Consider the following 13695-nt stretch of genomic DNA (forward strand, 5'->3'; position numbering starts at 1 on the left):
TCTTTGCCCAGAAAGCCCCTAATGAATGGCCTGGATCAAATCCACAGATGCTGAGAATCAGACAGCACCTCAACAAACAAGAAGTCATGTGAACAACTTCATTAAGAAATGAGCTAAAGGTTGCAAGCCTCTTGGAGTCAAGCTCATGGCAGACATATAAGTGCTGACAGCCCTGCTACTGCATTTCACCAGGTGACAAGACTGTCTACCCAGACTGGACATCAGAATACACCCCCAAGACCTACCTGCAGAGCCACCCAATACCTCTTGTAAGGCCCTCATCTTTGATAGGGTGGGTGCGCCACTGCTCTGGGAAGCAGTCCCAGGTGCAAGGCCTGAGTGACCCAGACCATTGCTGAGCCACTGTGGAGCACCTACTGTGTGCCAGGCACTGTTCTCAGCACTTGAATTCAGGGGGTGTTGGGTGACAGAAGCAGGGCTCCTCAGCTCCTTGCTGGAAACGGCACTTACTGGGATGTGCTTGACACCCAGAGGGCATTACAGCAAAAGGCATAACACCCGCTGTACTTCATTGTCAGGGCGACAGCAGCTCCTGCCCTCCAGGCTTCTCTTGCTGCTCACAAAGTGGGGAAACAAGGACTGTGAGTCCCAAATTCCGCCCCTGTACAAGTGTGCCATTATGCTTCCTCCCATAAAATCTTCTTAAATCTTTGCCTGGTTGTTGCCAATCTGTTCTAGAAATTCAACAAAAGCTTCTATCTGGCTTAACAAAGAATCATAACTTTAGTTATTTTTGGATAATTATGTCAATACAAAAAGAACTATGTCCACCAGGAACTGAGCCCTCAACAAGTGACCCTCTAACCCAGGAGACAAAAGCCACCCAAAAGTTTGGCAGCTAGCAACACCACCTCTCTCTAACATAAAAGGATGTTTTCATTTTAAATAATTCAAATTTTTCTATGAATAAAATATACATTTCTATGTAATATGCCAATATGATAATTTTTTAAAAACCAAGTTGATACATAATGCATTTTTATGTTTCTACACTAGCAAAGTGACTTGCAGCTGTAAAAGATGCTTTAAAAATAATCAAATCAGATTCCATTTTTGTGGGGGAAGAGAGAATTAAATTTTTTGAAAATATATTTAAAATCTCCAGAAAGGCCACATCGCTTGCCTGGACCAGGGAGGTGGCACCACAGAACACAGGGAAATGGGAGTGGTCTTCCCAGGGACAGACATTGCACACTTCTCTCTACCTGGTCTCTTCTAGTAAATTACTGTTAAATTCTAGGGTGGCTCAATATAGACTCTTTAAAGGCCAATGGAGCAAAAATGAGGGAAACATCCCTGTTAGAATTTTTAAGTAGAAGACACAAAACCTAAACATTGCATATCTCTCCCCTTTGCTCTTGGGGATTCCTAGAAAGGGGGGATAGAAAGATGGGAATAGGTCCTTCAGTTCTTTCAAGTGAGAACTGAGACATACTCAGTCCTGTGGCCTTTGACCTTGGCAGGAGTCCACTTGCACCCACCTCCACAGGCCCAGCCCCTGCAGCTGGTCATGCTGAGAACACAGCTTTCCTTCACAACAGTTGGACCCTCCTAACAACCTTTCAGGCCCTGAGTTCAAATATAGCATCCTATTATACCCCATCACACTTGCTAGAGGATGGGTCCCAATTTTTGGTTTAAAAAATGTGGCCAACGCGTATGCAGACATTTCTCTGCTAAGAATTGGAAGGCACTTAGCTTTAAGAAAAGACTTACTGACACAGGGGGTCGTCATGAAAGTGTTGGGCAAACAGATTGCAGAATCACATATATGGTGATTCCATCTGTGTTTTGAAATCATATGTATCTGCTATATATGTAGATGTGTATATATGTACACACACACACACATATCCTCATACTGACATTAAAATTAAGAGGTCAGGTACCTCTGGAGAGTGAGGGAACTTGAGTGTAAACAAGTCACATTTTACTGCACGTACTTCTGTATTACTTGGGGTGTGTGTGTGTGTGTGTGTGTGTGTGTGTGTGTGTTTTACAAGATCATATTGCCCTGGTAATTTAATTAATAAAATAAAAATTTCCAGTCTTGTTGGTGTCATATGGAGTCAGAGTATTGGTTGTCTTTGACGATGAAAGGAAATAACGTTTTCACAAAGGGGAACCTAGAGGTAGTGCCCTTGGTTTGGAAAAGCACAAATACATCATAGTGAGCAACTGGCCAAGGACAGGTACCCAAAAGCCTCAGGTCAGAGTAGACCACAAGCTGGCCATGAGTCAGCCAGTGGAGTTACAGCATTTTTGAAGCACAGAGTAGAGTAGGGTAATGAGCTTCCGAGAGGAGCAGAATGTGGATTCAAATCCTGACCCTGTGTGACCTTTTCTGAGGAATGGGGCTTCTCTGTGCCTCAGCTACCTCTCCTGTAAACTTGGGATGATTACAGTACCTACTTCACAGATCTAGCACGTTAATATAATAAGCACCATTTAAGCGCTAGCAACTGTTACCAGAAAAGAAAAGAGTCCTGGTAGCAAGCATGCAGATATATTCTTAGCTCTCAGCAAAGTAGGTTATGGTATAAAAATACCATTAAATAGTAACTAAACTAGCATCACCTTAATGCACATCTTGCCAGCAATCTCAGCATGTGCGACTTCTTTTTAAACTACCCTACATTAAGGAATCAAGACCAGGAGGACTCTTGCTGGCCTCCTGGGAGCCAGGCCGGAAGGCAGAGGCCCACCCAACTCACCCCTTCCCCTCCTCGGGCCAGGCACTGGGGACACAGCCATGGGCAGAGGATCGGACCTCCGCCTCTCTGTGGGTAAGCTGTCCAGCACATCAGATGGAGCAAAGTGCCAGGGAGAAGACAAGTTGGGGGGGAGGGGCAGGGAGGCGTGGGGAGGCAAAAGGGGAGGGATGGGGGGTGTCTGGGACAGCCTGCTGAGCAGCCCAAGGGAGTAAGCTATGAGGGGTCAGGGGAAGAGAGGCAGCCTGGCCAAGGCCCCTGAGGCAGGGAGTGCCTGGTGTGCTCTGGGGAGGGAGAAAGCAAATACAATGATCCCTCCTCCTCCATTCCTCTCTTCCCTGGCAACCGACTCAGAGCTTGGAGACTCAAAAATTGATTTGCTCTGAATTTCCTAAGTTTATCTATTAACTACCTAGCAGGCCATTCGCTGGTTCACAGTGTGCCTCTCGGCAGAAGGCATCCGCCAGCTGACAGTGATGCCCCCGCCAGCAGTCAGGCCACACACGCCCCAGGATACAGCCTGCTCTCTGGCGACTGGGGTACCACTGGATGGAGTCAAGGACATATCAAGGTCAGTTTTGGGCCTATCTGAGGTTTAGTGGGAGAGATGGAAGGGGTAGGAGATGCCCTGGACTGGAGTTCAGGGGCCCTTCTCGCTTCCTGGGCTTGGGCAAGTTGCCAGCCTTTCCTGAACTTCAGTTCTTTGTCTGTAAAATGGGGCTGGGGAGAAGGGCCTTTCTGGACAATTCGAATCAAATAAAATCAAACATTTAAAGTAATGTACACATTAGGTGTTGTTACAACATGGCCCACAAGCCCTAGCTGCCATCTCCCCCAGAAAAGGAGGGGCCCATGAACCCCTGAAATGATATCCAAAACCTCGTGGGAGATGCTTTTTTCTAGGGAGATCTCCATGTTTGAAAAGAGACAACTCCCCAAAAATGGAAGATTCATGAGGATGAATGCAAAATGTGAGACCTCTTCCTACCCGACAAACGGTCGACACTGACAACCTGTCAACACTGACAACCTACCAACCCTACGAATGGCAGCATCCAGGGGAAGGGGCGGCCCCCACACTGCTGTGCGAGTGGACACAGCAGGGAGAGTGGCGGCACCTACAGAGAGACAGGCGGACCCTCCTCGGCAGCCCCACTGCCAGGGACACACCTTAAAGAAACTCTCACACCTGCACCCCAGACGCACTCAGGGCCCTGGCCGTGACGGTGCTGGCCACAGTGTGCTGGGTGACAATGGAACACAGGAGACAACCTAGATTTCCGTTGGGAGAGGGGCAGGCAGGACAGAGTTCACACTACAGGTCGCCATGCAGGAGCCCGCAATTAAACACATCAACAAGCACAGGTGTCAACAAGACTGCTGAGTGAAAAGTACAAGTTCCAGGTTTTTTACGTAAAGTTAAGAAAAACACCCACACAAAAGAATCCTCTATATTAGTTATGGATACTTATATCCATGTGTAAATGTACCCAAAAGAGCCTGGGAGGAAAAAGACGAAAGCAGTAGTTGGAAGAAAATGGGTTACTTAATATTTCTTTGGAATACTTCTTATAATTTTTTGTAAAAAAGGACTTAAAGCCAAAATGACAAAAGATTAACCATTTTCAATTCTGGGTAGAAGAGATACTATGTTCATTTTATTATTCCTGGGATTTTTCTGGATTTTTAAAGTTTATCGAATATAAAAAAATTAAAACTGCACTGTTGGCTGGGCCATGCCAGGCTGAGGGCTTCCCTGCCTTGCTCTGTAACTGCTCCCACATGGGCCACCAGGCTAGTGTCTGTGAGAAGTGTCAGGCTGAGCAGGGAAGGGCACACACTCCCTATAGAACTGGGCAGGGCAGGGCCCCAGAAAGCGGCTCCTCTTGGCTGGCTGACCCTGCTGCCCAGGCCTCCGGGGAAGATTCGGGAGCAGAGACAGCAGAAAAGGATGGGGCAAGGGAGGGGAAAGGCCAGTGGCCTCGTCACACATGAGCAGCTGTGGGCCTGAGGCCAAGTCCTTCCTTTGGGCAGGGAGCTCAGTGAGACCTGACTGGGTGCCAGTGGCTGCAGCTTTAAATAAACTTGGACATGTCCACCTGAGGCCAGGAAGCAACACCAACTGTGCCCCGGGCAGGCACTGTCAACAACCAGCCAACGTATCAACCAAGGGACCCCAGCGCTACAAAAGGGCTGAGTGCCCACAACTGAGCCCTGGCCTCAGACATCCCCCTTGGGTGCCCTGCTCTGCCCTCCCCGCTCCCTGACCCACCTCTATGGCACGGCTGCACCCCCTAGGAATCAGTCCCTTCCCTACCCCAGAGCCGCCACAGCATGGCAGTGGCAGGCCTTTGGCGTCCCCAGGGACCCGGCGCCTAGCAGGGCTCCAGAAAGGTGCACTGCGCTGAGCTGCCAGCTCCTGGCTTGGGCATCTCCTCTTGTCCCAGGTCACGGGGCTCCCCTCGATGCCAGGCTCCACTCCTCACCTCGCACTGCATGGCTCCCAGTGCTTTCGCTCAGGAGGCCACACTCCCTTCCAGCAGCGGCTCATTCTCCGGCTTCAGAGAGAAGCCCAGCAGTCTTAGCCCCACCTGGTCTCCACCTCTGGAGCCACCTCTCTCAACCTCCCCCAGGCAGCCCCAAAGACCTTCACTCCCCAGTGTGGGTGGCACTGGCCAGGACATCCAGCTGTGCTGGAACTGGAGGCTCAGTGGGGAGCTGGCCACCCTGACACTGCCACTGGATGCAGGGAGGCTCGCAGCAAAGGGGAGAAGGAACAGCCAGAGTGAGCTGCAGGCTGAGGACACTGGGGTACATGGGAACGTCTTGAAAGTGGCTTCTTTGGGGAAGACCAGGGACACCTGCTGTGAGGGCCTCTGTGCTTCTGGGCACAAGCAGAGAAGACGACAAGAAGGCCCCTGAGGAAAGACTGACTTCCCACTGCTGCTCTCTTCCTCTGAGAACCAGGCACATTAACTGCTACCCACCTGCCCTTCCAGCGGCCAGGACACCTCTGGAGGCCAAGAGGACAGGCAGGGGTAGATCTGTGCATCTGAGGGGTGAAGACGGGGGAGCCAGCCACCCACTTAGGGATCCCCATGAAGGGGGCTGGGCCTGACCCCTCCCTCGAGGTCTCAGCTCTGGGGTGCTCTCCAGACCCATCCAAGGAAGGGTCCCCCAGCCGGCCTGGCCCCTCACCCCACCGATCCAGCATGGGCTTCTTGCACAGGGCTGAGCGCCACATCTCCACCCCCTACCCAAATCCTCTCCACACGTGCAGGGAGAAGTGGGGAATGAACACACCCCCACACTCCTCCAGCTCCGCACTCCACAATTATCAATGATCAGCGTCCCTCACCCACCACAAGGTTTCACCAGACACTTATTTAGTAAAGGAAAAAAAGGATCAGTGCTGGATGTGTAAGAGGAAATCTCGCCAGCACCGCCAGCGCCCCCACCGCCTGCACTGAAGGGACGGAGGAGGATGGGGGAGGACGGAGGAGGATGGGGCTCTGGCCCAGTCAGGCTGGAGATTCGGGAGTTCTGAAGCTAGCCCTGGGGATGCCAGGTGCAGCCACCTTGATTCTCAGACGGGAGACCCCAGGCCAGACAGGAGGCCCCTGAGGCGTTCCCCATCTCTGACCCCAGGGGCAAAGCCGGGTCTGGGGGACCCCAAACCAGACCTTCGCCCCACACTGCTCATACTGCTGAGCAGAGAACGGGAGCCACAGCACCTGTTCCCCGTGAGGTCCCACTTCAAACAAACCTTCAAAGCCCCTTCCCCTTTAGAGTGCCCCCGCCAACGGTCCAAAATCCAGCCCCCACCCACCTCGATGACCCTGAAATTTGCAACCCAATCAGGATCTTAATCTCTCCCCCCTATCCCCATGACCTGATCCAGGCTCCCTGACCTCGTCCTCCCCACACCTCCAAATTCCTGTTTCCAGAAGAATCTGGGGGAAAATCCTCCAGAACCCAGATTCCCCAGGAGACCTACAGCAGAGGCTCTCCCACGCCGGCACCCCCCGCGCGGATGGGGCCACGCGCAGGAGCAGGCGCAAGCAGGTCCCGCCACCCCCGCCGCCTGCCGCTCGGGTGGGGGTGGGGACAGCGTGCCCGCGTCGGGGGACGACCCTCTGGGGCCGCAGCCGACCCCTCCTGGCGCTCCAGGCCCGGCGGCCGCCCCCGCGCGCCCCTCCTCTCTGACCTCCCCGCCGCCAAATGCGTCACGTCTGCCGGGAGCTCCGGGGACACCTGCTGCCGCCCCCGCCGCGCCAAGTCGCGAGCCCAGAGCCCCGGCCCGGCAGCCGCGCTGGGCAGAGATGGAGAGGGCCGCGCGCGCTGAGGTCCGGCGACCGGGCCCGGGGCCTGGGGCTCGGGGGTCGGGGCCGCGCGGGGCCGTGCGCTTGGGCCCGGAGCCCAGAGAAGCCGGCAGCGCGCGGGGCCGCAGTGCGCCCGGAGCCGGCGGCGCTGAGGGTCCCGGAGGTCCTGGCCCTCTGGGGTCCCCGGCCCAGCCCGCGCGTGCCGCGGCTCTTACTTGCCAATATCCTCGTAGAGCTGGTACTCGTCGGTGAAGCGGGTGCAGGTCACCGTGGTGGCCATGGCGGCGGCGGACGGGCTCGGCGTGCGCTCGGCTGCGCTCGGGCGGCGGCGACTCCGGCTCCCGCTCGCGGGCACGGCGGCGACACGGGCGCGGGCGCGGGAGACACCTCGGCTCGCGGCGCCAGGCGGGGGCCGGGCTGGGCTGCGCCTGGCGGCGAGCGCACGCGAGATCTGCTCGCTCCGTCCTCGCCAGGAGCGCGCCGCACACCTACGCGCGGGGAGGCGCGGGCGCCGCTGTCACCGCCGCCGCCGCCGCGCCCGCCCCGCCCGCCCGCCGCCCCCTGCACGCGCCTTCCCCGCGCCCTGCACACGCTGCTCCTGCACCCGCACCCGCACGGAACCCGCGCCCTGCATCTGCACACGCGCCCTGCACACACACCCGTGGCCCGCACCCGCAACGCACCTGCACCTGCACCTGCACACACACGCGCGCCCGCCCCCGCACCCCGCACCCCGCACCCCGCACACACACCCGCGCCCTGTACTGACGCCTTCATTCTGTACCCGCACCACGCCCGCACCTCGCGCACGCAGGCCACTTGCTGCTGGCGACCCCTCGCTCTCACATAACACAGAAGAGTGCACATAATGAACGCAGCCTCCTCTCTCCCTCGAAGGCCCACCTAGCCTGACAGCAGGAGGGGACTGGGGCCCACATGGAGGCCGAGGGCTCATGTGCTGCCCTCCACAGGACTCATTCCTCACACCCTCAGGAAGAGATGCTGCCAGATCCCTCCTGCCCAGTCTCCATCAGCCACACATGTCACAAAGGCTGCCTGGCCAGGAGGAGCCGCCCAGAAGGCCGGACATACACACTGGGACACTAGCATGAAAAAGTGAAGGGGTGGGGCCTGCTCCCTCACCTTGGTCCCAGCCCCTCCCTTCCCCCTCACTTCTCCAGAGAACGGTTGCTGGGGTGTCTGGAATGGAGGTCCCAGGAGGCGACATTCGGAGTCCAGGCCAAGGGACCCTGAGCCAGGGAAACAGGGGCTGCTCCATCAGCAATTTGGGGGGCCTGAGAGCTCATAACCACCCTGCTCAGGTAAGGGTACACATTCTCCCCTTTTCCAGCATGGTCCACCTGTCTGCCCCCTGCTTTTGCCTAGAGGAAGAGAGCCCACACACCCCAACCCCCTCTTGAAAGTCGTCCTGGAGGCCAAGGAGGAGGAGAGTGCAGGGAAGCAGGCAGGAGGCAGGGCCGACCCGGTTTCCCACAAAACAGCCTTCCCTGAGGCCTGGCACCAGGGCTGCTGTCCAGAACCAGAACCAGGACTTTAGACCACTGGGCTCCAGCAACCCCACACTCTCCTCTGACAGGGTCTATCCTGGGCAGGCTCTGAGGAGGGGGTTTCCAGCAGCCAGCTCTGGATTTGGGTCACGCTGCTGCCCTGACATGACCTCCTTACTGCTCCCCAAGGACCAATTCTGGGCCTATCCTGCTTATCCCTCTCACCTCGTGGCCAGCCCAGAGCAAGCCCCAGAAGCCACAATAAATGTTGTGTGGATAAGGGAGGGGATAAAGGGATTCTGAGTGCCGGCAGCCAGGGCCCTTCTGGGCCAGGATGCATTTGGCATAGGACTGCTGGGCAATTAGTAGACCACACGGCAACAAGTCCCTGCCATCGACCCACCTGCACCCAGAAGACACTAGAGGACAAGAAACTCTCAGGCCAAAGGCAAATGCTGGGCCAGCTGGGGAAGTCCCCAGCTGAGGAGGCAGAGGGATCCTGACCTTGACTTCAGCAGGACCATAGCAGGAAGGGAGACCCCATCCATGTCAGACTTGGACTCAGAGAACCCTGGGCCATCCTAACAGACAGACTGGCATGGACTCGAGAAAGGACTGGAGGCCAAGTCTGAGGTTTGTTCTTGGCGTTGTGTTTAACCCCACAGGAGTTTCTTCCAGCACCTGCTGGAAGCATCCGCACTTTCCCTTTCTGAGCTCTGGAAAGACGAGGTAGGGCCACACAATAGAATAGAAATAACAAGCCAAGCACAGTGGCTCACGCCTGTAATCCCAGCACTTTGGGAGGCCAAGGTGGGTGGATCACCTGAGGTCAGGAGTTTGAGAGCAGCCTGGCCAACATGGTGAAACCCCGGCTCTACTAAAAATACAAAAATTAGCCGGGTGTGGTGGCCCATTGCCTATAATCCCAAATGAGAATCGTTTCTACCTGGGAGGTAGAGGTTGCAGTTAGCTGAGATCAAGCCACTGCACTCCAGCCTGGGTGACAGAGCAAGACCCTGTCTCAAGAAAAAGAATACAAATAACAAGACAAACAAAAGAAAATTGCACCCCTCTGTAAGTTGGACTCTTTGCAGGCTACTATGAAACCACACACACTCCTACCAGCATGTTCAGGAGATGATAAAGTGGTGCTGGCATCCTAATGACAGCTGACACTGATTGTGCAGTTTACATGTACTATCTCATTTAATTCTGAAACAATCCTATTAAGCATGTACTATTATTATCCCCATTTTACTTGATGGGATAATGGAGAGACAGAGAGGTACAGTAATTTACCCACAGTCCTACACAGCCATGGAATGACTATGACTCAAACCCCAGTGTCCCATAAAACCTCCTTTGCCTTCCACACACACACACACACACACACACACACACACACAAACACACACATACCAACAAACACATCCATACAAACAGACCCACACTTACACGGCTTCCTGGAGCCCTGAGTGGTGGACATGGCAGCACACTCGGTAGTCTTTTATAAGGTCATCTTTCTTGGTTTTTGTTTTTTGTTTTGTTTTTTGACATGGAGTCTCACTCTGTTGCCCAGGCTGGAGTGCAGTGGCACAGTCTCAGCTCACTGCAACCTCCATCTCCTGGGCTCAAGCAATTCTCCTGCCTCGGCCTCCCGAGTAGCTGGGATTACAGGCACCCGCCACCCTAATTTTTGTATTTTTAGTAGAGATGGGGTTTTGCTATATGGGCCAGGCTGGTCTCAAACTCCTGACCTCAGGTGATCCACCCACCTCGGCCTCCCAAAGTCCTGGGGTTACAGGCATGAGCCACTGCACCCGGCTGAGGTCATCTTTCAAAAGTTGAGAAGCTGCCCAGGACCAGGGTTACACAAGAATGTGGGGTCACTAAGAGATGCAATTTTAGATTCATTGTATCCTGTACTTCTCCCCGTCTTTTGTACCTGTTAGCACCTGGGACCCCCAGGCAGTCCCTCCTCCGAGCTGAAGTATTAGAGGTATGAAGTGGAGCTACCCTGGCGAGCACAGGAAAGTTGGCATGATTGGGCACCAGACAGTGGGGAAGGACTGGGCTATCAGAGGCAGCCAGAATGTCCCTACCCAGACAGCCTGACCCCACACAGACACTCAAAAAACAACCCACTCCCCACCCTCAGACCCAGAGGGCTTCTCCCTAGCAGAGGGAAATGGCTAGAAGGGAGAAAGTCTTCCAGCCATGACCTCTGGTCCCAGATTCCAGAAGCCCTCTCATCTGGTTTTGGCTCTGGTCAGAGAGGCCCAGACTTCCCCCTCTTCTCACCCCTACCTTCAGGAAGGGCCCACTTTCACCCCCACCCCCGTGTCATCTCTGCCTCCCACCTTGTCCTTTCAAGCTTGCTTTCGTAAACGAGGAGGGCTCTCCCTCCCAGGTGGCAGCTGGGGAGGGTGTGGGGAATATCAGTTCTGGGAGGTTATTGTTAGGACAGTCACCATGGCAACAAGCATCACATCTGCAGAGCCAAAAGTGCTGCACATGGGGTTCATTATCCCAAAGAAAGCCACGCCTTCCCTGTCCCCCTCACCTCCAGGGACTGCTGTCATGTGGGAGGGTGTCACCACACTTCCTCTCTCAGGCCCAGCCATCCACCAGGGAGAGCAGTCTGTGGTTCCCAGAGCAGGAAGACCCTAGTCCATCCATCTCCCATCATCTGGCCCTTGACATGGCACTCCTTACAGGACACAGTGGCAAGCACATGGAGTGGCTATGGTGATGATGGTGATTATAATGATGGTAATGATGGTGATGGTGGTGGTAGTAGTGATGGTGGTGATGATGATAGTGATGGTGGTGGTGGTGGTGATTATGATGGTGGTGGTGTCAATGGTGGTGTCAATGGTGGTTGTGGTGGTGATAGTGGTGATGATAATGATGGTGTTGGTGATGGTGGTGGTGATGGTGGTGGTGATGATGGTGGTGGTGATGGTAATGGTGGTGGGGATGGCGATGGTGGTGGTGGTTATGATACTGATGGTAATGGTGCTTGTGGTGGTGGTTGGTAGTGATGGCGGTGGTGATAGTTGTGGTGTCAGTGGTGGTGGTGTCAATGGTGGTGGTGATGGTGGTGATGATAATGATAATGATGGTGTTGGTGACCATGATGGTGGTGATAATGGTGATGGTGATGATGGTGGTGGTGGGGATGGCGATGGTGGTGGTGGTTATGATAATGATGGTAATGGTGCTGGTGGTGGTGGTTGGTAGTGATGGCGGTGGTGATAGTTGTGTCAGTGGTGGTGGTGTCAATGGTGGTGGTGATGGTGGTGATGATAATGGTAATGATGGTGTTGGTGACCATGATGGTGGTGGTAATGGTGGTGGTGATGGTGATGGTTATGATGGTAATGGTGGTGGGGATGGCGATGGTGGTGGTGGTTATGATAATGATGGTAATGGTGCTGGTGGTGGTGGTTGGTAGTGATGGCGGTGGTGATAGTTGTGTCAGTGGTGGTGGTGTCAATGGTGGTGGTGATGGTGGTGATGATAATGGTAATGATGGTGTTGGTGACCATGATGGTGGTGGTAATGGTGGTGGTGATGGTGATGGTTATGATGGTAATGGTGGTGGGGATGGCGATGGTGGTGGTGGTTATGATAATGATGGTAATGGTGCTGCTGGTGGTGGTTGGTAGTGATGGCGGTGGTGATAGTTGTGGTGTCAGTGGCGGTGGTGTCAATGGTGGTGGTGATGGTAATGATAATGAAGGTGTTGGTGATGATGATGGTGGTGGTAATGGTGGTGGTGATCATGGTGGTGATAATAATGATGGTGTTGGTGACGATGATGGTGGTGGTGGTGGTGGTGATCGTGATGCTGCTGATGGTGGTGGTGGTGGGGATGGTGATGGTAGTGGTGATAATAATGATGGTATTGGTGACAATGATGATAGTGGTGATAGTGATGGTGATGATGAAGGCCATAGCTACAATTTACAATTCACTCACCACATGCCCAAAACCATTCTAAAAGTCCAACATCCACCATTTTGAATAAACTTCATAGCATTATCATTACCTCCCTTTTACAAATGAGGAAATCGAGACACAGACTCTAACTGGCCTCAGGTCAGACAGCTAGTTTAGTATTGGCATCTCGATCTGTCTGACTTTGTGGCTGGTTCCTTTAACCACCGTGTTCTGCTCAAGGCTGTCCACCAGCCTTCTTTGTGCGGTTACTGTGTGCCCGTCTCTGCCCAGGCACTCAGTCACATCAGGGAATGAGATGGACAAGGATTCTGCCTTTGCAGAGCTTGATAACAAGCAACAAGGATGCATCTAGTACCAATGTTGTATGTAGATTAAAACAAAGTGGTGTGCTGCAGAGTGATAGGGTGGCAACTTCAGAGTGGAAGTCCACGGAAGACCTTTCTGAGGAGGTGATGTCTAAGCTGAAGTCTGAATGACACAGAGAGGCTACCCTTGAGAGGAAAAGGGCAGGGTGTTGGCAGAAGAGGCTGCCATGCAAAGGCCCTGTGGCAGGCACTAGCTGGTGTGTTTAGGGAATGAAGAGGGTGGGAAAGAGGCTGAAGCAGTCAGACCCCGCAAGGGCATTTTGTCAGTGGCTTATTGGCAGATTCGCCTGAGTCCTCCAAGGGATTTGGAACCACCTTGATGACTAACAAGCAAAGTGATAAAGCCAACTAACCAGTGCGGCCCTGGCTGGAAGCAGTGTCCGCAGGCCTGGCTCAGAGGCACAGCCCGAGAACACAGGGTGAGAACCCCCTAGACTTCCTCCCTTTTCACCAGGCATCCAAGCATAAGGTGGACACCAGCACCTGTCCCAGAGATACTGTGCCCTTGGGCAAAGGGAGGGAAGCGAGAGCAACCCCTGCTAAGTCTGCTGCCAGGCTGAGGCTCTGGGCCACCCCCCTGCTGGCTGGGGTTCCCTGGAGCACCCCTGGCACTGTCTGGCTGCCAGGTGAGGTGAACCCTTCCTGACTGACCCCACCTTAGCTGTCCTCATTGGTGTCACCTCCATCCTCCTGGAGTTGCCTCAGGCCCTAGGCGCTAGAAGTCCAGGCACTGTCCCAGCCCAGCCAGGCCCCCAGGTATATCTAGCAGCCAGGAGTAGTTAGGCTGACAGAAGCAGGTCCC

The 13695-nt window shown here is 54.3% G+C and overlaps 1 protein-coding gene across 1 annotated transcript in view; it reads right to left on the minus strand.

Moving 5' to 3' along the window:
• CAMK2B (calcium/calmodulin dependent protein kinase II beta) overlaps positions 1-13695 on the minus strand; it is a 227816-nt gene that overhangs the window by 100032 nt on the left and 114089 nt on the right. The window contains exon 2 of the mRNA XM_050783402.1: positions 7270-7449. Coding sequence (XP_050639359.1) covers positions 7270-7334 — 65 coding nt within the window. The 5' untranslated portion in view covers positions 7335-7449. The remainder of the gene's footprint in view (positions 1-7269; positions 7450-13695) is intronic.

Source organism: Macaca thibetana, chromosome 3 (genome assembly GCF_024542745.1).
Source record: "Macaca thibetana thibetana isolate TM-01 chromosome 3, ASM2454274v1, whole genome shotgun sequence".
In the NCBI taxonomy this organism is placed as follows: Eukaryota; Metazoa; Chordata; class Mammalia; order Primates; family Cercopithecidae; genus Macaca; species Macaca thibetana.